Source organism: Guillardia theta, assembly GCF_000315625.1.
Source record: "Guillardia theta CCMP2712 unplaced genomic scaffold GUITHscaffold_25, whole genome shotgun sequence".
In the NCBI taxonomy this organism is placed as follows: Eukaryota; class Cryptophyceae; order Pyrenomonadales; family Geminigeraceae; genus Guillardia; species Guillardia theta.
Window position 1 is genome coordinate 395,538 of NW_005434649.1, and position 22,919 is coordinate 418,456.

Here is a 22,919-nt window from a genome sequence, read left to right on the forward strand (position 1 = left end):
GAAGGAAGCCTTCGAGCAGTTCTTTGGGTTCTGCCCAAGTACTGCGCCCGTGACTACCAAAGCGAACTTGATGATGGATTTCAACCTTACAGCGTTTTCGATGGACTGGATAGATGAATTCGAGGGTCTTGAATTCTTGGTGAAGGATCAAGATCGGACGGAAAATCGACCTATTCAACGTACCCCGAACACACGAACAGAAAGTATGGATGAGAGGCTGAATAGATTTATGATGGATTTTTCTATGGACGACGACCCCCTTGATATGGCCATGGATGATTTGAATGTGGTTGCTCAGCCAAAACAAAGACATACCTCTATCTGATCAAGCACATCCGGGCCCGTGACCGTGAGGTCGCTAATGAGCATTTTTGTACTGTAACGTCAAATAGCAATGTATTACTACTAGTGTAAATGCAATTTAAAGTGACACAATGTCGTTGATGTTTGGTGATTCCTCTGCTTTTGCATCATAGCACTGCTAGAAAACATCAGCCATGCGTAATCTTTGAGTCATTCTTCTTTGTGCGAATGTTGACTTGAATTCTACCCACTGACACTAGCGGCACTGAGTGTCAGTGTTGAATTCACCGCTGAACGGTGCTGCCCAGCAACAGCTCACGCTAGTCAGAGTGTGATGACATTTCTTAGTGATATGCTACTCAGCGCTCAGCTGCAGCTCGTGTCGAAGTTTGCAGTCGCGCTGGGCCGCAGGCCGCCGCCGCGACTCGGAAGGCTGAGAAACTTACTCGGACAGAGAGGACTGAACCGTCAGTGATCGGACCCGGCGTACCGTCGGTAGGACAATCGGAAGCCGGCTGACAGCTGAGTCGTGGCGGCCCTTGGAGCCCGGTACTACTAGTACCGTCACGGTAGGCTCATACAGTACGACTTCTGCCCATGAAGTTTCAAGTTTCAAGACTTCACGCTCGGAGGCGGGGCGCCACTGCCCCGGCCGGGCCGGCCCACGGGGCGCACTGGCAGGCCCTGAGCCTCCGAGGAGGGCGGCGCCGGTGCGCGCCGCCCGGGCCCCGCCGGGCCCCCCGCCGCCGCGGCCCAGGGCGTGCCCCGGCCCCCCGCGGCCCGGGCCCGGGCCCGGGCCGTGCGCCGGTCGTCGGAGACCCGGGTCGCGTGCCAGCAACCCCATCCGACGGTGCAGCCGCTGCGGCCGGCGCCGCGGGCCCCACGGTCCGATCCCGGATCGGCGCCGGCGCCGGCCCGGGGGCCGCCGGCCAACTTCCGGGCCGAGACGGACTGCCTGTCGGCGGAACTTGAACCCTACCTGGCACGTGCGGGAACACCGAGGGATGAAGATCATGGAAGATGGATGATGCGCGGCATGAAGGAAGTCGGGCATCGGCGATCGCATGAAGATCATGGAAGATCGATGCTGCGCTTCATTCAGTGCCGCTGATCATCGAGGTAGCATGCTGGCCAGCCCCCAATGTTCCTGCTTGCACTTGCTGCTGTAGCTCCTCCTGTTGTGCTTGTCGTGAATGATCATGAGGCGTGTGATGATCCTTTGCACCGTGAGCTCTTTGCGCCAGAGATGTGGCAGAAGTGGAGTAAGACACCACTGATGCTGCTGTGCTCATGCGCTCCCCGCTCAACGAAGATCGAACGCTGTGGGCGTGTTGATGGAGTCACTTGTACCACTGATAGTGGCTAAGTCCACCTCACAGCACAAGTATCGTCTTTCCTTTGTCTTGTATATGTACTTCAACACCATGGTTGAGATGTTGTGTTGTGATATGTTTTGTTGAGACATGTTGCGTTGAGATGTCGCGTAAAGAAATGTTGCTTTCAGAACTGACCGGTTCGGTTTTGGCAGATGTAAATTAGATTATACAGCAGATGTAATCGTACTTACAGGTTGTAAATGAGTAGTCTCTTCATACCATTCTTTATGTATAATAGAACAAACACGAAAAGGTAAACAACAACTACGAAAGTTCTAAGAGCAACTGAATACACTACAATCTAACCCTGCCCTCTTCAATCGTTTGTCATCGTCACCATAGCTGTTCCCATCAGCACCCAGACGTCTGGCGGCTCGTCCGTTGGCAGGGAGATACCTTGAAACAAGTAAGCGATAGAAGCACAGGGCAACAAGTGCATGCACTTACTGAGGATGTAGTTGGTCGACTGCCCCGTTGTGTTGAGTACACCTGCCCTGACGTTGGTCTTGTACAGCGGGCATTCGTAGTCCTCAGCAGGAGGCGTGTAGTCTTGGACGGGGTTGAAGTGGATGATAGGAACTAGTGACATCATCTCCCCCATGTTGGATGGTTTGAGTTTCTTCGTCCTCCTGTCCCACCTGGCGGCTTCCAAGAAAAGTCCTTCGATGTAGATGCCGTCCTCCGGAGGGTCGGCCACGTCGTCCACGCTCTCCATGGACTTGACGGTGAAGCCGAAGTTGAGAGTGTCGATGGGTAGCTGATACCTTCGTGCATGGGTCTGGAGAGCTCCTGTCATGAAGCCTTGAGGGTAGTAGAAGCCTGGCAGCCAAAAGCTGTTGGGTTGACCCTTGACCAGCCACGACTTGAAGAAGTTGATGCGGCGATGAAAGTCTTTGAGCCAGGAGCCAAGGGGCTTAAGGGAGGGGTAGGCGACCTTGCTCCAGAGGGAAGGGACCTGGTTGTTCTGAAACGAGGTGAACATCATCTCCAGCTCTGCCGACATCACGACGATTCCCTTGATGGCCTTTTGGAGGTCGGCCAGGGAGATGCGCATGGCGCGGATAAGGCGGTTGAACTTGTCGAGCTCCTGGAGGAGGACAGTGTCGAGGGAGCGATAGGCCCCGTTGGGCAGCTTCGTGAAGAGACCAGCAGCATGATCCTGCGCGCTGAACCCCGGGCTGTCATGAGGGAAGTCGGGAGGAAGGGAGGAGAGGGTCGAGCTGCACATCTCATCGACCATTTCTTCCGGGCTCTTGCCCTCCCCGTGACCGCCTGACACTCTGGGCTGGATACTGAGGACAGTGTCGAAGATGGATCTTGTCTCTTGCAGCTGGAAGGTGATGTTGGCGTTGGCGTGCATGCCGAAGACTTCGGGGTTGTCGATCATGGGAAGGGATCGCAGGTAGTCCATAAGAGCGTCGTGCGACCCGACCTTGGGGGAGAAATAGGTTCCGCTCTCAGAGAACTTGTACTCGTCGTCGTCAACAACGTTCTTGGTGTAGTACCTCGCCAGAATGCACATGAGGCATCTCCGGTCGATGTCGTCCGTGACTCGACCTGCAAGAGGGCAGGTGAAAGAAGGACAAGGGCGATGAGCAAACGTGGGGGGATGGGGGGAGTTAGACGAGAGGTGCGTTGTACAGAAATTGAGGAAGCGAATGTGGAGGAGAAGTGGAGAGCATCAGGAGCAGGAGCAGGAGCAGGAGCAGGAGCAGGAGAAATCTTTCACCTCCGTAGTTGACGTGGCCAGTAACGTACGTCAGCGCCTCCCACGGCATCTCCTCGAAGTTCCTGGTGAACATCTTAAGAACGTCCTTGGCGCAGAGGATGTCGGAGGTGTTGAACTCGTAGCGGATATTCCATCCCAAGGCACCGTATTTCCTCCGCTCCTGCACCACAGCATGGAAGAAGGAGAGACCGACCAGCAGCTTCTTCCAGTACCTCGCGTCCCTCCCTCCCCTCTCGTCGCCGCATACCTCCCACTCCTCCGCCAGCATCGTGAACGTGCCAATAAGGTTCGCGCGCAGGCCCTTGGGAGGCTCGTTGGTGAGCTTGATCCCATTCTGGAGGACGGAGACGGGGAAGGACTTGGAGGGCATGGAAGTCAGCCAGAGCCGAAAGTTCTCGTCGCCGACGCCATGCGCAAAGTCCTCGACGATCTTCTCCAGCGCTCCCATCCATGACGTTGCAAGGTGGCAGTTCATCAGGCACACCCAGTCGCCCTTCTTGGTTGACTGCGCGATCACCTTCTCCGCCACGGGGCCCTGGCCCTGTCCCAGCGAGATGCTCTGCAGGCGGTTGAGGTAGTTCTTCTCCTCGGCGAACTTGATCAGGGCACCGGTGGGGTCGCTGCCGACGGAGAGGACGAAGATGACGGGGGTGCGGTAGTCAGTGTCGGGGAAGATCTCGGCGAGCATGATGGGAGGAGACTCTGTAAAGGAGCGACCCATCTTCTCCTCGACGTACTTGGAGGTGGCGAAGACAAGCTTCTCCTCCCTGAAGATCTTGAGGACAATCATCTTCTGGAAGCTATTGAGCTTGCCCTGCCATGGCTCCGGCAAAGGCGCGTCCTGCGGCATCGCAGTCCCGGCCCACTGTTTCCACTGCTTCACGGAATCCGTCACGCTGCCCACGAACCCCTCGAACAGGTGCGGCATCTGCGCCTCGAGCCCGAGGATCGCCTCCCACTGCGGGGAGGAGACGAAGGTAGGATCAGGGTTCTTGACCTTGGCCTCGGCTGGCGGGGCTCCTCGCAGGATGAAGTTCCACTCGCCAGAGCTGATGTGGCCGAGGTTCCGCTGGATGGAAGTGCAGATGAGGAAGGAGAAGATGAGCTTGTGCTTCTCAAAGAGCCCTCTGCAGACGTTCTTGTACATGAAGTCAGTGATGAAGGCTATCAGGATCTCTAGCCTCTTTTCCAGGTTGTCGTTCTTCTGGCTGACCTCGATGCAGTAGTTGTACAGCCTCTTGAAGTACTCGAGGGAATACTGATACATCGGGTCGATCTCCGCCAGGTCGGCTACGACGAAGTAAATCAGGGACCCTCGGGTAGCGACGCTCCTGTATCCCTCCCTTGCCGTCGAGATCTGCTCGTCGGTCTCGGTTGCGTCCGCCACCCTCTTGACGATCATGGAGGTGGTGAACTTCGACTGCTGCAGCGTGTTGATAAGCGGCTCGTTGTCGAGGATCATCCCCTCGCTCTCCTTGAGCAGCTTCAGCACCTTGTCCTGCAGGTCGCTCAGCTGCTTCTTGTCTGACGCCATGCTCACAACGAGCTTGTCCTTCATGGCCTCGAGGTCGGGCCTCTCCTTTCTCACCACGTCCCCCAGCAGCTGATCCTCCAGTCCATCCAGCGTGATCACGAAGTTGATCAAGGTGGCCTTGATGCAGACGTCGGGGAGGTAGTGAGGGTTTGACATCTTGGTTGTCATATAGAACTTGAAGGCTGGATCGTAGTCGACGTCCTGCTCGCCTACTCGGATCAAGATTCTGCTCCCCTGCCTGAAGAGCTGCTTCAGCAGGATCGGCTCCAGAGCTGGGTCGAGCTCCTCTCCAAGGTCCTCCAGCATGACTGGGTTCCCAACTCTTATGCTGCTCTCCAACGTGCGGAGGAAGTTGGGGTCGGTGAGCTTGATGAGCCGCAGGCCGTTCCTCTCCTCCATGTTCTTGATCCACCTGTTCGCCTGCATCTGCGGGTCGATCATGAGCGGCCAGCGCTGACCGATTTTGACCAGAACTCCGTTGTCGATCGATACCTGCAACAGTGGAGTGAGAAGAGAGGAGGGAGGACAGGACAGGGCAGGGAAGGGAATGGCAGGGAAGGAGAGTTCAGCAACAAATGATAGGAGGGAAGAGGAGATCAGGGGAAAGAAGGAAATAGCTAGATTGCATGGGGAAAGGATAACAGTTCAAAACTTGCACAAGGTAATCGAGACAAGGTACAGTGGGAAAGCACAGACACATCCAGGAATCCTCTCATAGAGGGTAGAAACACGGGCTACAAGAGCTTCACTTCACTTCACCTCATCAGTGGGCAGACCGTTGATGTTCCACTCTCTGACTTCAACCGCCTTAGAGAGCGTGTTGACAAGGCTGAAGGAAGGTGATATGGGGATACCCCCGGATTTGCATGCCTCCATCCACTGCGCTACAATCTCCTTCCTATACCCTCCTGTCAGGGGCCCGTAGTAGGCCACGCAGGCGGCGCCTAGGAACACGTCCCCCACCAGCAGCTTCAGCTGCGTGTTCAGCACTCCCACCTGCTCCGTCCATGACACCTGCTCTGACCCCAGAGCGTCTGTCAGCTTCCCAGCTCGCCCCAGCCTCGCCTCGCACAGAGCCGCCTGATCTGCCAGGCTCTTCTTGTCCACCATGGCCTGGTCGAGCTGTTCCTCGAGGGACATGACCTTGTCTTGCACCTGCTTCAGCGCGTCTTGCTTCTCCTTCAGCGCTGACATCGCCTTGGCAAGCGTCGCATTCGCTGCTGCGAGCTTCGCTTTCTTGGGCTCGACCTCCTTGGCGACGCGGTTGTAGACTTCCATGGCCCGGCACCACATGCAGAGGCCCTTGGCTGCCTTGGAGACCTTGCCGACGGTCTCGGGGGTGAAGTCAGGCATGGCCGTGTACTTGGTGAGCACCTTGACGCGCTTGGGATCCATGTTGTCCTTGTCGTAGTTGAGGAGGAGATCCATGAAGTCTGACTGCCCCAGTACTCTCTTAGCTGTATCCCAGTCCGTCTTCATCCCCAGCAGAGCGCAAACAGCCTCCATTGTCGTCTGCACGAGGGCCGGAGGCTTCGCAAACGACTTCACCTCGGTGATGTCTCCCTTAGTCAGCGAGTTCAGCGCCGACACGGCAGCGTCTAGAGCAGGAAGAGCCTCGTCCAAGTCCTTCTGCGCGTCTTCCTGCACCATCTTGACCTCTGTGGCCTGCGCCTCCACCTCGAGCGTCTCTGCTGCCACCACCTTCTCCACCTCAGCAGCGCTGGCCTTGTCCTTGGTGACCACAGCCAGGAGCTCCTCCGTCGCCTTGGACTTCTCCACGAGGATAGGAGCGAGCTCAGCAAGGTCTTTCTTCGACTGCTCGATCACGAGCCCCACCTCGACCATCTTGTCGAGCCCGTTCTTGAACCGGTCCCGCTTCTCGCTCAGCTCCGACCGCTTCTCCCCCAGCAGCTTCAGGTACATCTCGATCAGGTCGAGGTAGCTCTTGGGGGAGATGTAGAACTTCCTTCTCAGCTCCTCCCAGAACCGGTCCGACGAGGCTTCCACGGACTGGTGGATCACTGTGCACATGGTACAGAGGGACGTCTTGACCTCCAGGTCCACGTTCTCCAGCCCCAGCAGGAAGCGCTTGGCCACGTCCAGCAGCGCCTCCTGGGGCCATGGGAGGTACCAGTCGATGGTGGTGCAGTTGATGAGCGAGGGAAACATCCGGCACCTGGTACGGAAGGCCTCGCCCACCGGGCTCATGCACAGCACACAGTGAAGGTTTGCCTGCACGGAGGAAATGAAGGTCTGGTAGACAGAGTCCTTAGACAGCGGCCTCCCAAGGGCAGCCGCGTACTCGCGGACGTCGTTGATGATTCTATCCTTCTCGTCAGGAGGGAACAAGTTCGGCACGTCGCCGGCGTTGAGGATTGAGTTGATGTCCTCGACGAAGCCCTCGTTGACGATCTGAGAGTCTGTAAAGAGGAAGACCACCTGATTTCTCTCTACCCCCGCCACGATGAAGAGCTTCTTCAGGTCCTCTCTAAACTCGTTGTTGCCGTAACCCCTCGTCAGCTCGATCGAGATGCACTTGTAGTCCGACATGAAGGCTGCCAGCCTCGTCAGGCTCTGCTTTCCCGACCCTCCCAGCCCCACCAGCATCGCGTTCCCCCGAGGGGAGCGGAGGATACGAGCGAGGCGGGAGATGTGCTCAATGGCGTCCATGAAGAAGACCAGGTTCATCGTCTTCGGAGTAGACAGGTTGTACTCCTCTAGGTACGCCTCCATCAGCTTGTCCAGCTTCTTGGGGTCCTGGATAGGCTCGTAGTGCCGGTCCTCAGGGGCAACTCCCATTTTAAGGAAGTCGCCGAAGAGGATGGGAGCTTTCTCGAAGGTCTCCGTGTAGTCCCAGTCGACGCTGAACTTCTTCTTGAGCATCTCGTGCAGCCAGCGCTGGAACACGTTCTTGTCCTGGTGGTCGATGAGACGGTCCTGGAAGACCCGCTGGTTCTCATGGCACCAGAGGCGGAGGAAGGTGCGCGAGTCCGGGCAGTGCTGGACCTTGAGGGAGAGGATGCCCTGGAAGACTTTGGAGAGGTCACGTAGGTTGAAGGTGTAGTGGCTCTTGGCGGGGGTCGGGAGCATCTCAGACGAGATTCGCTCGTAGATGTCGATGCTGGCGTCCACCGTCGTCTTGGCGAGCGCCTTGACGTCGGCGGGAAACATGGCCAGGTGGCCGTCGAGGATGGAGAAGAAGATGACGAAGAGGACTGAGCGGGAGGGGGGAGAGATCGAGAGCATGGAAAAGTGCCGGAAGAACCTGTTGGTCACCACGTTCCGCCCTCCTCCAGGTGGGCCGCAGGCCGCGACCAGCACCATGTCCACGATGTCGTTCCAGTTGAACTTCTTCCTGTCGTAGAGGCCCCCAAGGGGGCGGTAGTACTCAAGAGTGTCCGTGACCTGTCTCAGCAGCTCGACGGGAGGCTGGGCCCCGTACTCCTCCCTAGCCGGCATGTTGACGTCATCGACGAAGCAGATGAGCTTCTTGTTGACTGGCGCCCCCACGACTCCCTTCCTCTTCTTCTCGAAGCGCAGCTCGAGCATCTCCTGGGTGCGGGGGCTGGAGGTCTGGGCCGAGAAGTTGATGGTGAAGGGGATAAGGTTTCCCTCCATCTCCCTCCCAAGGAACTTCCCAGGCACCGCAAGGGAGTAGAGGGCGTCGACGACTATGACTGACTTGCCGGTTCCGGACTCTCCCACGAAGAGCGAGCCTCTGCCGACGGAGATGAACGCTTCGAGCATGTAGGAGTACCTGACTGTGTCCTTGGTGGGCACCAGGATGTCGGAGTAAGGCTTGTCCTTCTGGTAAACGAACTTTGGAGCGACCTCTTCCCAGGGCCGGAACTCCTTCGTCTCGGGGTCGACACAGTAGTCGTAGACGTTGCCGGAGTTGGGGAAGCGAGCTATGGAGGAGAGAGAGTCTCTGACCCACTCGGAGAAGATCTCCTTGCTCTCAGAGTCTAGATTGCCCCCGATGGACCAGACGAGGGAGAAGAGGAACCACCTCTTGAGCAGATCCGCTAAGCCTGTGGGAGTGCGAGAGTAAGAAAAGAGGAGCAGGAGCTGGAGCAGGAGCAGGAGCAGGAGCAGGAGCAGGAGCAGGAGCAGGAGCAGGAGCAGGAGCAGGATACTAAGAAGAGGCATCAAGGGGGTAAAGAAGCAAACAACAAATCAGGAAGAGTGGGAGAGAAAGTAGTATTTGCCATGAAGAACAAAGAATTGACAGAATGACATCTCCTTCTCTCACCTGGCATCTCAAAGTCCAGGTCTTCACCATTGGGCGAGTCAATGAACTTGCGGGAGGGGATGAAGAGAGTCTGAAACATCCTGCAGAGACTTGTCGCCAAGTTGTTGTCCACGGACGATATGCCTCCTTCCCGACAGTCCCTTCTGACCGTCAAGATAGCTGCTGGCACATGTTCCTCAAGCATGCCTGCGATCAGCGTCTTGTGCTCCTTTGGGAGTTTGGGAGGAAGGTACACCTCCACCCACATGCGGATGAATGCCAGACACCCGAGGCCCTCCGGAGGGACCCACACGACTCCGAGACGACTGACGGTAGCAGGAGAGGCAACGGCACAGTCCTCCACCTCGAAGAGCATCCTGAGAGTGTTGCCGTTGAGCTTGATCCTCTCTCCGTTGGGCAGGCAGAGCGTCCGGTTGTCATCGAGCACCGTGTTCATGTTCTCGATCCAGATGGCGTCGATGGGGCCATCGAACACGATGAACTTCTTGTCGTCGCTGGTGTCGCTGTTGGCTGTTCTGATGATCGTCGACCCGAGCCCGTCCGTCCACTCGTTGGTCAGCAGGTTGTAGTTGCCGTACAGCTCTCCCATCGAGATGCTCTTGGGGTTGAAGCAGAATGTGTGCGTCACCTGGAACGCAGAGTCTGCGTGCCCCGCGTTTCTCAGCTGCGTCATTGCCTCAGCTAGTGCACGGGAGAGCGTCGTCTTCCCTCCCCCCGTCGGCCCGACCACCATCACCCCGAAGCGGATCCCCAGCACCTCGTACAGCTGGATCGCCTTGGTCATCACGTCCTCGTTGACCACGAAGCTCTGCATGTTCAGACACTGTACGATCCTCGCGTACAGGTCCCCAGTGTCTTGCTTCGGCACCTCAACCCCGGGGAACAAGTCCTCCACGATAGCATTGAAGAGGATGACGTCATCTTTGAGGAACTTGGGGATGTTGGAGTCGCACATGGCGCGAATGAGAGTGATGTTCTCCGGCAGGTCGGGGTTGGCTCGCTTCCCTGCCCCAGCCATCACCAGCACACTTTTCACCGCCCTCATGCCAAAGTCGTAGTGAGGCTGGGAGGAGACCTGCTCGGACGCGAGCTTGTACAACTTGGTCATCTTCTTACTGAGGGGCCGAGAGGTCTCGAAGCCTTCGGCGAAGAGAGAGATCTCAGCGATGAGACTGTAGTCGGGTACCATCATAGACATGGGCCTGAAGAGAGCCTTGAGGTTGTCCGGCAGCTCCGTTCTCCCCGCGTACCCCGGATTCATCGTAATGAACACGCCGAAGGTGTCGACGAGCTTGATCGTCAGGCCCTCGAACTCGAACTCCGTCACCTGCTGCCTAAGCGCGATCTGGATCGTGATGATCTGCTGGGCGACCACCGACAGAACCTCTACGTTGATCCTGTTGAACTCGTCGAAGCAAGCCCAGGCACCGCACTGCGCCAGCCCCTTGAAGAACTTGCCCATGAACTTGTAGTCCAGGTTGTCACCGCAGTTGAACACGACGCATTGCCTGCTCAGCGCCTTGGCAAGGTCCTTAGTAGTCTCCGTCTTCCCCGTCCCTGCCGGCCCGGCGGGAGCGCCCCCGAGCTTCAGCTCTAGAGCTCCTGTAAGGGTCATGTAGCAGCGGTCGGAGAGGGGCGTGATGACGAGGCGGAAGGAGGCGCCGAGGTACTCGTACGCGCAGAGGAAGCGAGCGGTAACCTGGAAGATCTCCAGGTCCCCGAAGGTGCCGATGCTCGGGTTCCAGTAGTACCGGATCCTCATCTGCCAGCTGAAGTCGGTCTTGCTCTGCGTCCCGTCGTTGATAAGATACTCGATGATGTCCCGGTTGTGCACGTCGATGGTGATCAGGGCAACCAGGGATCCTCGCTGCAGCTTCGTCAGATCCCCACGGACTAGCCGGCAGAGCTCCGACAGCCACACGACGTTCTGGTCGAACCAGGTCGAGATTCCCTTCTTCGCATCCCCGGGCACCAGCTCCCCGTCCAGCGCACTCTCCGCTCCCCGGGCCCAGGTGATCTGACTGACGTTAATCAGCAGCTGCCCAGCATGATCGAAGACCCACTGGTGCCTGTCCCTCCCCTCGAAGTCATCCAGCGCCTCCTTACAGAGGATTCTCAGCTGAGTCACCATCGCCTTCTCCACGCTCGAAAGCCAGTGCTCGACCTCTCCTCGAGCCTTGAGGTTCTTTCCCAACGTGACGTACTCGCCCTCCGAGCTTATCATGCCGTAGATGTCGACAGACGTCTCGTCCTTGGTCCTCACCGGCGAGTTCTCATGCTCCCCGCCGAAGTCCAGCTTCTTGATGGCGTCGAAGCACTTCATCATGTGCGGCTGCACCGCCTGCACGTTGCGCGTCTGCGCGAGAATCTCGAGCAGCTCGTCGTTGGAGAGGAAGTAGAAGCGCGGGAATGCCATTCTCTTGAACTCAAGGTACTCCTCCAACGACTTCTGGATCTTATCCAGCGCCTCGTTCCACTTCTTGAAGTGGTCCGCCAGCCCGGGCTGAGTCCCAGCTCGCATGCAGTTAGGGTTCTCGTTGGTCTTCTTCATGATCCCCTTGAAGCCCTTGTCAATGTCGAGGAACTGCTTCGCCTCTAGCGGCAGCTGCCGCTGGATGTCAGGAGCTGAGAAGATCGGCTCCAGGTACATCCAGTTCTTCTGTACCCCCAGCCACTCGTCCAAGGTGTCTTGCATCATCCTCACATTCGTCTCCATCTTCTCCACCTCCGACCTGATGCCCCCGACGTACCTGCTCGCCATGATGGTCCCGATCGTCACCATGCTCTCGTCCAGCAGCGCCTGGATCTCATCCACCCCGCCGAGGATGAAGACGTCCTTGGACTCCTTGAAGTTGTTGAGCGTGAACTCTGCGTTCCTCCATTGCTCCTGCAGCTTCCCGAGCATCGACTCCAGCACTCCCTCCTGCGTCGCCTCCGTCGAGATCTTCTGGATCTGCTCCTGGTGCTCCATCACCCCGTAAGAGAGGAGGAGGCCCAGCGTCAGCGGCTCCTCCCACTGCTCCGGGTCCCGCTCGATGTGCCTTCCCACCACAGCATCGATCTTCTCCCAGTGCCTCGCCTGCAGCGCCGGATTCCTCAGGTCGGAGCAGCTGGGGACCAGGTCCTTGTACACCTGGACGAGGCTCTTGAGCTTGGGGGCCACGGGGTTGGCCGGCAGCTCGCGTTCAGCTCGGGAGGCAGCCTTGAACCACTTCTGCACGATGCTCTCGAGCTCCTTGATATTGAGGTCCTCCAGCAGCTTCTCCTTCCACTGCTCCGTGATGGTTGACACCTCCACCATCGCCTCCCACATCGACTTCTTCAGCTGGACGTCGGAGACCAAGTCGTCGAGCTCGGGGTAGCGCACAAGGTTGGCCCCGAACACTCCCTGGAACTTTTGCGCCTCCTTGGCCCAGTTCTCCAGCTCGCGTACTTGCTCGCGGAGGTTGTCAGCTACTTCGAGGATGATCTCCGGGTTGGGCGAGTCTTCCAGGATCTGCGGGTTCTCCGCCTGCATCTTCATATCCTTGATCCTTTCCCCGAACTCCTTGATCTCCTTGTCAAGCACCGCGTTCCACTGCGCGATGTCCTCCTCCCTTGTGCTCTCCGCCATCTCCAGGCTGCTCTGCATCTGCGCGTACTCGGGGACGAGAATGGCATACTCCGCCTTGATCATGTCGGGGATGAACACCTGCTCTGCTTCCATCAGCTCGTAGTGCTTCTGCAGGTCCGCAAACTGAGCCTCCAGCTCCTCCTTCGCCTCCATCTCCGTCTCCACAAACGCTAGCAGGGACACGAACTCGGCAACGGTCGCCGGCTTCTTGGACAGTTTTGCGTTGGCCCCCCCGACCCTCTCCATGATCACCTTCTGCTTTTCAAGCGCCAGCTCAGGCAGCAGCGACTCGACCTTGCCAAGAGCTTCCGCAGGCGCAGGCGCCAGCGCGTCCTTGAGCTTTCTGGTGTCCACCCGGAGGATCCCAAAGTCCTCCCAGTCACTGAGCTTCTTCACGTCATCGATCTGCCCCTTGTAGAGGACTAGCTGGGTCTTGAAGCCGTTGAGAGCGATCTCCCCGCTCTCGTACTTGTCCTTGAGCTCGTCAGAGTCGACCTCCAGATTCCTCATCGCCATCTCGCGGAAGGGCTCCAGCGACAGCCGGCACTTCTCGGCCTTCTCGAAGGAGGAAGTGATGGTCTTGCGTAGCTGCTGCACGCGCTTCTGGAAGCCCTCGTCGTTGAGGATGATGTCGGCAACGGTAGCCGAGTCGCTGATGTCTGAGTCCGGGTCGTACAAGGACGTATACCTGCCAAACACGTATGAGAACAAGCGGCTGCGGAAGGAGGGAGGGGAGGAAGGAGGCGAAGTTAGGGAGTTAGGAAGGAGTGAAAGGCAGGAGGAGAGAAGGAAGGGCAGTAAAATGATGGGGAAGGGAGGAGAGAACGGAGGGGGATAGTGGGAACCACAAGGCAGTGGGGGGAGAAAACTCACTCTATAAGCTCTTCATGACCGAGCAGTCGCACTTTCGACGAGACGGTGGCGACATAGTCGTCAATGATCGCATCGATCTGATCCTCGAAGTCCTCCACAGAGGGCACGAAGAAGAGCTTGTCCTTTTCCATGATGACTTCGGTCACGAAGATCGACTGCAGCTGGGTCTCCTCGTCCTCCTCCATCGATCGGTTCAAGAAGGAGCCTGAACGAGCTCTCTCGAAGGAGAACCCATCCGATCCCTGCCGTGCACTCGACGCGTCTATGGGCCTGTCAAACCCGTCGTTCTTCCCGTCCGAGAAGCTGATCGCCATGGTCGCCGTAGGCGCGAATTTCTCGAGGAGAAAGTCGAGAGTGCCAATCACGATACTGTACTGCAGCAAAGCAATCAAACGGCAATAATGTTGAAGAGAAAGGAGGAGGGGGAGGAGGAGGAGAGGGATAACGAGGAGGAGGAAAAGGAGGAGGAGAGGGATAACGAGGAGGAGGTGGAGGAGGAGGAGGAGGCATACCAAGGAATTGAAGATGACATAATCGCACAAACGGAGGAGGTGGTACAATCTCTGATGCTCCACTCGCTTGGACGCCTTGATGGTGTATCTGAAGACAGGAAGTTCAACCTCTCGAGTCTCTTCGCACCGGTAGGTACCTGTAGTTCTGGCTGTCGTCCTTTTGGATGCCAGTCACCTTCTGAATCGCGCCTTGCTGGGGACCTACGGTCTGAGCTGAGCCAAGGAGCTTGGCCTCGAGGGCGTCAAGAGTAGAAGTGCAAGCTTTCGCCGCGCAGGAGACGTTTGTGTCCCAGAACACCAGAAGTTGTTTCAAGAAAGTTTCTCGCTGGCTCTGCGGGAAAGAATCGTGAGGAACGAGCAAGCCAGGGGAAATCCGACGCACCTGCTGATCACTGTAGAACTCGTCCAACCTATACAAGTGACTAGGCTGGAAGCTGTGCAAGTCGCTTGTCTTGAGCTCTTCACAATTCAGGCGGATCTCAAGAATAGCATTTCGGAACTTGTCGTCCATCCTTTGAAACAGCAGACAGTCAGCAAATTCACCAGAGGAAGCTCTCTCTACCAGAAGAGGTTCTTGGTCAAGAGCCCTTGATGAATGTGCATCTTGCCGTAGTGAACGACGTCTTTCCACACCTGCTCGTGACGTCATCAAGTCGGAATCGCCATACGGCGGGGTACCTTGTATGATTTCCAGACTCTGTACTTGCGGAACACGTTGATCTTCCTGATAGCCATGAATATCTGGTACTCCTTGCGCCATCTGCTCAGCTCGGTGAAGGATGGCTTGCCGTGGAGGAACTGGGTCACCCCATGAGCGCTCATGGTGAAGTAGTTGCTGGGATCGATCTCTGAGTGCTGTACAACTTCTAGGTGGTAAGGATTCAAGGGGGTGAATCGTTCAGCAGGCGGCATGTTCTCGTCGGGAAGGTAAGGCCGCAAGTACACGAACTCCTGGCTCTCAGGGTTCCTTGAAAGACGTTTCATGAGCCTCAACAAGTCCCGTGCCTCGTCTTGAGTCAGCGCCTTCTTGGGCTTCAGCTTCGTGTCCGAGTCTGTGGTGCTTTCTATCTCTGAAGCTGCGGATTTGCTGAACTTTTCCGCTCGTTCCAGCATGGACTTCGAGTCCGCATTGTCCAGCGCCTGGAAGTCAAACGATACATTCTTTCCTGGCATATCGATACCATTCTCTGCCTTGCCGTTCTCCTTGTGAGATTCGCGAGACGACATGGCGTCATCTGCATCACTCCCGTTCTCCCCGATGCTCTTTCCGTTCCTGTTATCATGACGAGCGATCTTAAGCTCCTGTGGCAGAAGAGAATCTACACGAAATGTAGGGCTTCTGTGCGTGTGCCCGTTTCCTCCCACGCTATGTCCTCCCGCTCCCTTCACGTTACCGTTTGGGCTGGCGCTGCCCAGTGGTCGTAGGAGACTAGTGGATTTCTTTTGGGTGACCCTGAGAGCGGAGGAGTTCTTCGCCGTGAGGTAGAGCTTCGTATTCAGAGTCTCTCTTACGTTCCCCTGGATCGAAGGATACTCCTCCTCCTCCTCTCCCTCCATCTTCACCTGCTGCTCTGATTTGGCGCTCCAACCGCCATACAGCAAGCAGCAGTCAAAGGCGGCGCAAGAGGGGGTTGAGGGCCGGAGGGGTCCTTTCATTATTGGGTGGTGGGTCCTTATTGGGTTTGGGATGGAGTACTAGGTTCATTTACTCCAATATTCCACATATAAAAGTTGAGGTGTGAAGAAGGTCTTTCGGGACTACAAGAATAAACAGGGGTACGGTATGAAAGGTAGGGGTCCAGGACCTTCGTTTGCTAGCCGTTGGTTTCTGTAACGGTTTGTCAATCGCGGCCGGGCCCGGCCCGGCCCAGTGCGCCGGTGAGTTTGCCTGCTGACGACGCACGCGGCATGCTATCGCCGTCCAGGCCCCAAGTGGAAACATTCAATCATTAGAACAAGTACAATGACAGTGTTACAGTGTAGAACCGTCACTCAGTGCCATGCTCACAGTCAGCTGTTCAAACTTCCAAGTCACTGACTCAGTCAGTCAGTCATCATCGGCCACCGTCACCGCATGCGACTAGTTTATTCCCTCTCTCCCACCCCCCCTCCTGAGTGGGAAGAAAAATGATGGAGGGCAGCAATATCTCAATATGAACAACTGAGTGCTGCAGTGAAATGAAGCTTGAGAGTCGAATGCGAGCCGAGCGAGAGACACGTCACGTTGGATTGAGAGGAGATTTATCGTTTCACCCAAAGAATAAACTAGTGCCTACCACAACCTGCCCTGACATCATCATGCATTCTCGTCCTTCCGCAACCATTCCACAAACTTCTGCGCCTGCCACACAGTCAGCCCTCTCTCCCTCATCCCCTCCTCAGTCCTCTTCCTCGCCCTCCTACCTGCTTCTTCGCCTCGATGTTGTCTCGCACGTCGAAGCGCTTCCGAGCAGCCGTCAGGAACGGGTCGCGGTTGTCAGGAGGCTGCAGCCAGTCCTCGATGGCCTTCTCGTGGATGACCTCCAGGTCGTAGAGAGTAGCGAGACATCGCGAGAAGAAGCCTGCCCTCACCTCGTCATGGTCCCTCCCGTCATGCCTCTTCCTCCTCCCTCACCTGGCGGATACTCCAACCCTCTCACGCAGTCCTGCAGCTCAAACAACGCGTACGACTGATCGCAATCTTTCCCCAGCCACCTTCGCAGAAGCTCCTGCCTCTTGCTGAAACAAGCCTTCTCGTTAGGCTCGATGAGGTTGTCGCTTGTCACTTGCTTCAGCGCTTCTCGTCCCCCCAGCTCCTGACAGATCTTTCCTAGACAGCACTTGACCACACACCGGCTGACTTCCCGGTCAACTGTCTCAATCATCGACTCTACCTCCTCGATGATCTCTTGGTCCGACTTGTCCGCCTCCAGCATCGCTATCACGCTCTTCTCGATCCGTTGCAGTGGGAACAAGTCAGCCAGCTGATTTCCATTCACAAACGCCGCCTGATCCGTCACGCCAAAGTCGCTGAGCGCCTTCCCTGACTCCTGCCAGATCTTTCTCCCCTCCTCAGCCCCCAGCGTTTCCATCAGACTCTTCAGCACCGATCCGAGGAACTTCGGCTGATAGTTGCTACCCTTCATGAAACGATCCGAAGTCGACTTGAGAAAATCCCACGACACATACCTGCTCACATCGTTACTACGTACATCTCCATCATCACCTTGAAGCTCACCCTTCCGCCAGGCCCGAAACAATAAAGCTACCCATCACTTTCGGAGCAGAAGGAAAATCGATCGTCATGTCTTCGAAAAACTCCAGCACATCTTCGAATCCTTTCTCCATATGCTTCGTACTCAAAACCTTGTTCTCATACAGCTCATCCAGTAACTTGACCTGCCCGACACCTTCACACCACACCCCTACAACTCCCAGTCAAACTCACCAGGCATTCTGTGTGCTTCGTAGCGTCGAATGCCATCTCAAGCGACTTCACGACAATATCGTGATGCTGGTCCTTGTTGGGCAGCTCGTCCAAGGTAGCCATCACCTGCCGACGGTTCAGCACCTCCGCAGGCAAGAAACCCACGCTCGGCGTGCTGCTCCTTACCTCCTTCAGGTCATTCATCTCTACATACTCTTCCAAGGTATTCGCTATCCTCTTGGAGATCTGATCCGCTGACAGCTTGGGCGCAGGAGCAGGAGCAGGAGCAGGTGCAGGAGCGGCGGACCGAGGCGACGAGGATTGCGGTACAGCTGCCGACTGAGAAGTTGCTTGATTCGACGGGGAGTCCCGCTGACCAGGATTGACCAGAAGCCCCTTGCTTCCAGGCATACCACCTGAGTCCCTCGGACCAGGCCCTCCCGCCCCCATCCTATCCGCACGATAGTCTGCTCCTGGGTTGCCCATCCCCATCCGCGAGCCATACCCCACTGGAGGCATCTCCCCACGGCCGGACGAGTACATCATTCCTGCTGTACGCGACCCCCTCTCGTCCGATGGGAGGATGCCTGATCCCCCACCAGACATCCGCTTGTCCTGGAACAGCCCCATCCCCCGATTGTCGAACGCCTGTTGAGGCATATTTCTCGCCCGTTCGCGTGGATCCATCACCCTATCCGGCAAGATTCCTCGTGGTCCTTCATCACCTCTTGTCAGAGACACCAAGCAGCACAGTCAACTCAAGCAAGTACCAGCTCTTGCATCCCGCATCGGACCCCCCGGAGGCATGATGGATGTCACCAAGCCCTCTTTCACAGCTTCCTCACGAATCTCTCCGATCGTCTTCGGCCCAGTTGTCTCCCTCCTTGGCTTCCAGCTGCACAAGCGCATTCATCAGCATACAGCACAGCCCTCAACCAAGCTTCCAAGGTCACTCACTCGTTCTTGCGTAGCTCCAGAGTGTCTATCAACATAAACTTCAACCTGTTTCCACCCGGCCGTTTCCCCATCTCATTCGCCATCTGCTTCATCTGATCGAAATAATAATCCATGTAGTGTCGTGCCTCCTCGCGGTCAAGCAGCTTGCCAATCGTAAACTGCACATCACCTCTCAGTCACCTTCCCTCATCCTCCGACGCTGCCATGCTTACCATAAGCTTGCAAAGACATTCGATGGTGTCCTCGTCTTTGCTCCCTAGCAAGCGCTTCACGCACTCGTGCATGATCTTCTCATTCAAGATCTTCTGAGCAAACAGCTCCCCAATGAACTTGATATTCCCTGTCACCCTCGCTTAGTCCAAACTCGCCTACATCATGCCGCCTTCTTACCCAACATGCGGATGCGCACTCTTCGTGTCTTGTTCGCCTTCTCCTCTTCCGAAAGGCCAGTGTTCTCAGCGTCTGTAAGCTCGTCGTATCGATCGGCTCGTTCGAACTCCTCCTGACACTTGTTCAACAGACACCTCTTGAACGACACTTTCTTCTTCTTCACTTCTTCTCCGGGAAGAGGGTCGGCCTCCTCCTCGGAGAACTCTGGAAGCTTATCCTTGATCTCGTTGCAAAACCCCGCGTACATCTGGCAGAAGTGTCCTTCTTCCAGCGCTTTGTCAAAAATGATTCCGACGAGACCTTTCAACTCTTCAGGATCTCTGAAATCAATGTTCACAAGGTCTGCAGCCAACTTCTTGAAGTTCGTCAAAGTCAGCTTGTTCAAGATCGACCGCGCAAACTTCATCGTCGCTTCATAGTGAGTCCTTGCTTTGTTCTTGCTCAAGTCAAATGCATTGTCGCTCTTTTCGAGAGGCCTCACTGGCGGCAGATTCATTGGCATAGGTTGCCCTCTTCCTCCAACCCTCTGCGCACTACGAGCTGTAGACGGCATCCTGTTGTCACGTGGCATGCCTCGCGGATCTCGCATACCCGGCGGTGGTACGCCACGCTGCATCACTGACGCCGAGCCCATCATAGGCATTCCAACGTTGGGGTTGGGCGCTGGAAGCAGCCCAGATGAAGGTCGATTGCTTGCAGGGTTGCGTGCATCTGTGCCTGAGGCATCGCGGAGATGATCGTTCTCGCTGACCGACTTGAGCACCTTCTCCGTGATCTCACTCTTCTTGACGATGTCCTTGAACTTGAGCATAAACTCCAGAGTATACTGCAGCCTCTCTCCAGGAGCAAGAGCTGGACGTTCTTTCTTCATCTTGGGTACCTCAGGCTCCGTCTCCTTCTCCTTATCGTCGTCCTTGGTTGCTGTATTTCCTTCCTTCTTTGTGACACTCTGCTCTTCACTAGGTTCTTTTTTAGCCTCAGCTTTGTCATTTGTCACGTCGGCGACGGTCTTGTCGCTCTGCGACGCTGCTGGTTGAGCTTGGCTGGGGGCCACCGGGGTTTGCTGCGACCTTACTGACGATCCTTCAGGCATGGACTCAGGTACATCTGTCTGCATCACTGACTTGGAAGGTTCTTCTACCTGCTGCTTGACCGCTTCGTCAACTACAGCGTTGGATTCATCAGCATTCTTCGAGTCCTCATGACTTCCCTCTTTTTTCTTTGAGTCTACCGAGGTTGCCGTTGCATCGGATTCTACTCGCTTTTCGACAGCCATGTTCGATGGAATTTTCTCTTCACTGTTCTCAACTCCATTCAATTTCTTGGCATCCTCAACTTTGGAAGGTCCTGCCACAGGCCTAGGAGCGGCATTATTGTTGTCGCTAGCCTTGCCTCTCAGATGTGGAGGGACGTAAGCACCGGCTGTGCCTGCGGTCGTTCCAGTAGAGCCTGAAAGGATGCCTGTTGTATTCACTTGCTCGCTAGAAACAGGGGTCGAGTCCTTGCTTTCATCTTGCTGCTTCGACTTCTCGGAATTCGCAGTTCCCATTGGTGGTTCCTTCGGAGCAAGCGTTGGTGGAGTAACTACCTGATTCATTTCCTTTGCCGTTGTGGTATCAGTAGCAGTTGTTTGAGATGCAGATTTCGCTTCAGGTGCAGACGATGTAGATGAAGGCAAGCTCGATTGCTCCGATACTTTCGATCCGATGATTGATTCAACTTCACTTGAAATGCTGTTGGGTTGAATCGAGCTCTGCTGTACTGAATTGGAGGTTGCATCTTTAGTGTCTGGAGTTGTTTGTGATTGCGAGGGCTTGTTAGATGCATTTCCACCAACGTTTGCTGGTTGTACAATGTCTCGGTTCTCGTTCACTTTGAAAAGGAGTTTCTTCTCACGCTTTGGGGGAACTTGCTGGGCAGGCATGTTCACTGGGACCTGTTGCGTTGGTCTGTTTGCGTGTTGTGCTGTCATATCTGGGCGATTAACATGAGGCATGACTGGCATTTGACCATCCTGGCGGTTTTGATACGCTGCAGCTGCTTGCATCGCCGCCATCTGATTCCAGTACATTTGAAAACCAGGCGCTAAAGCAGCAGCAGGCATGCCCGCTGCCATAGTGGGATTCATGTTCGCATTCGGGCCTGGAGCGATTCCCGGGGACATGCCGGTAGGCATCGGTGCAGCAGCCATGCCCGGGTTCATAGTTGCTGCCGGATTCATGCTTGCTCCCATGTTAGCAGTCGGCGCATGAGACGTCATCTGGTGACTATGCCCCTGGGTTGTTGGAACAGTAGGTCTCACCGGCATAGCTTGAGGTCTTGCTTGACCAGCAGGAGGCTGCCCTGGACCCGATCCTGGACTAGGAAAGCCAGGTGAAGTCATGTGCTGCCCCATCATGGCTCCAACGCGGTTTCGTGATTGTGCGTTCATCGAAGCACTTGGCAAAGCTGAAAGGATTCATCACTTATTTACCAGTCTGCAGAAAAAGTAACAAACCTGTTGTTTCTTGATCAGGTGGAGCTGATTTCACCCTCGGTGGATTCATGGGATTTGAGTTCATCCAGTTCGGTTGGGAAGGGAATGCAGAAGAATCGGGGCTATCGGAAAGTGCAGGCGGTGGTACACTAGGCTGTACATGGTTTGGATTTTGATTTGAGCCATTCTTCTGCGAGCTCATGTTTGGTTGCTGCATTCCTTTGGGGCCTGCGAAGATGGTGAATACCTTGAGGTCATACGAAATGGTCAGATAATGGCTCACCAGGTCTGGTATGTTGTCCCACCACCCCCCTGCAAAATGGAACCAAGGAGACAGAATAGAGTCAGTAAATTATCGTGTAGATGGTGTCATGGCAAACATGAAGACTGATTCCATTGTCATTCTTGGCATTTCATTGCATAATTCAGCACACCAGGAAGCAGGTTGAGACTTTGGCATTTACACTTCTCTACCCGCCTCAGTCTCACTCATGCTCCATATCGTACAATACAAGTTCAAGGAAAGGGAATGAAATGTTTTCGATATGAACAAAGCAGTGCAATAGATTCCTCTACAACTATCACAAAATTATGTGAGTGCACTTACCCACGACCTCCACGCCCTCCCCGCTGGTCCGTTCCTTGGCCTCTGTCTGTTGCGCCAAACCCTCCTCGATCTGCTCTGTCTCCCCTGTCTCCACCAGCAGCATGACCTCGACCTCTGCCGCCTCTGCCTGCCTGCACGCCTTGGCCAGGGAAGGCTCCGCTAGCACCTCCAGGGCCCATTCCCATACCAGGCCCACCCTGATTCGGGAATCCTGCTTGAACTCCTCCTCCTCCTCCTCCTCCTCCCCCGAAGCCTCCCCCTCCCCCTCCCCCTCCCCCTCCCCCGGCGCCTCCCCCGGCGCCGCCGCCGCCACTTCCATTGCCGCCATCCGCCATTGTCTTTTCTTTCTGCACCCGTGCGGCAGCTCCTACCTTTCTAGAGTCCTTCCTAGGACCCTTGGTGGTACATCCTAAGACCCTACCCCCTCAAATACCTTCATTTATACCCCTACCATTTCAAACCCACCCCTTTCCAGAAACCGCGACCATCTGACCACCCCTTTATAATGGCTGCTTGTTCGGTGAATGGACCCCCTGTCATTGTGTTCCTGAGCTACCACCACCCCTCATCCTCTTCCATTACCCCTCGGATGTATAGCAATTACCCACCTGCAAGCAAGGGTTCTATGCCTTCTAGCGCGTACTTCCTAAATCCCTATCTTCCTAGAACCTGGGTCCATCACCCCTACCATATCGCCCAAGTGACCCACCTAAGACAACACCTTCGACCACCCCCATAGAGTCTTTGGATTACCCCCTATTTCTACTGCGTCCACCCCGCTCCTGCCCTCTGACCTAATCACCCCACCTACCTGTGAATCACATTCTGTCAAATCTCTCTCTGACCCCTACCCACTACCCTCTATTTTTCCCACTACCCTCCCTAAACACC

General features: G+C 56.0%; 2 protein-coding genes across 2 annotated transcripts; both read right to left on the reverse strand.

The window, feature by feature from the left end:
* Positions 1 to 1,995: 1,995 nt before the first annotated feature.
* On the reverse strand, positions 1,996 to 15,749 carry GUITHDRAFT_106603 (hypothetical protein; the record flags this gene model as incomplete). Its single annotated transcript, XM_005834539.1, has 11 exons — positions 1,996 to 2,075; positions 2,127 to 3,236; positions 3,409 to 5,434; positions 5,702 to 8,973; positions 9,195 to 13,495; positions 13,681 to 14,054; positions 14,193 to 14,280; positions 14,330 to 14,523; positions 14,575 to 14,704; positions 14,755 to 14,825; positions 14,871 to 15,749. The coding sequence occupies 11 exons, from the start codon at positions 15,747 to 15,749 to the stop codon at positions 1,996 to 1,998; spliced, it is 12,525 nt and encodes a 4,174-aa protein (XP_005834596.1).
* A 2,602-nt stretch (positions 15,750 to 18,351) lies between these two features.
* GUITHDRAFT_69445 (translation initiation factor 4F, ribosome/mRNA-bridging subunit) lies at positions 18,352 to 19,351 on the reverse strand (the record flags this gene model as incomplete). The annotated part of the gene is made up of 4 exons (XM_005834540.1): positions 18,352 to 18,493; positions 18,556 to 18,713; positions 18,768 to 18,907; positions 18,946 to 19,351. The coding sequence occupies 4 exons, from the start codon at positions 19,349 to 19,351 to the stop codon at positions 18,352 to 18,354; spliced, it is 846 nt and encodes a 281-aa protein (XP_005834597.1).
* Positions 19,352 to 22,919: the final 3,568 nt, after the last annotated feature.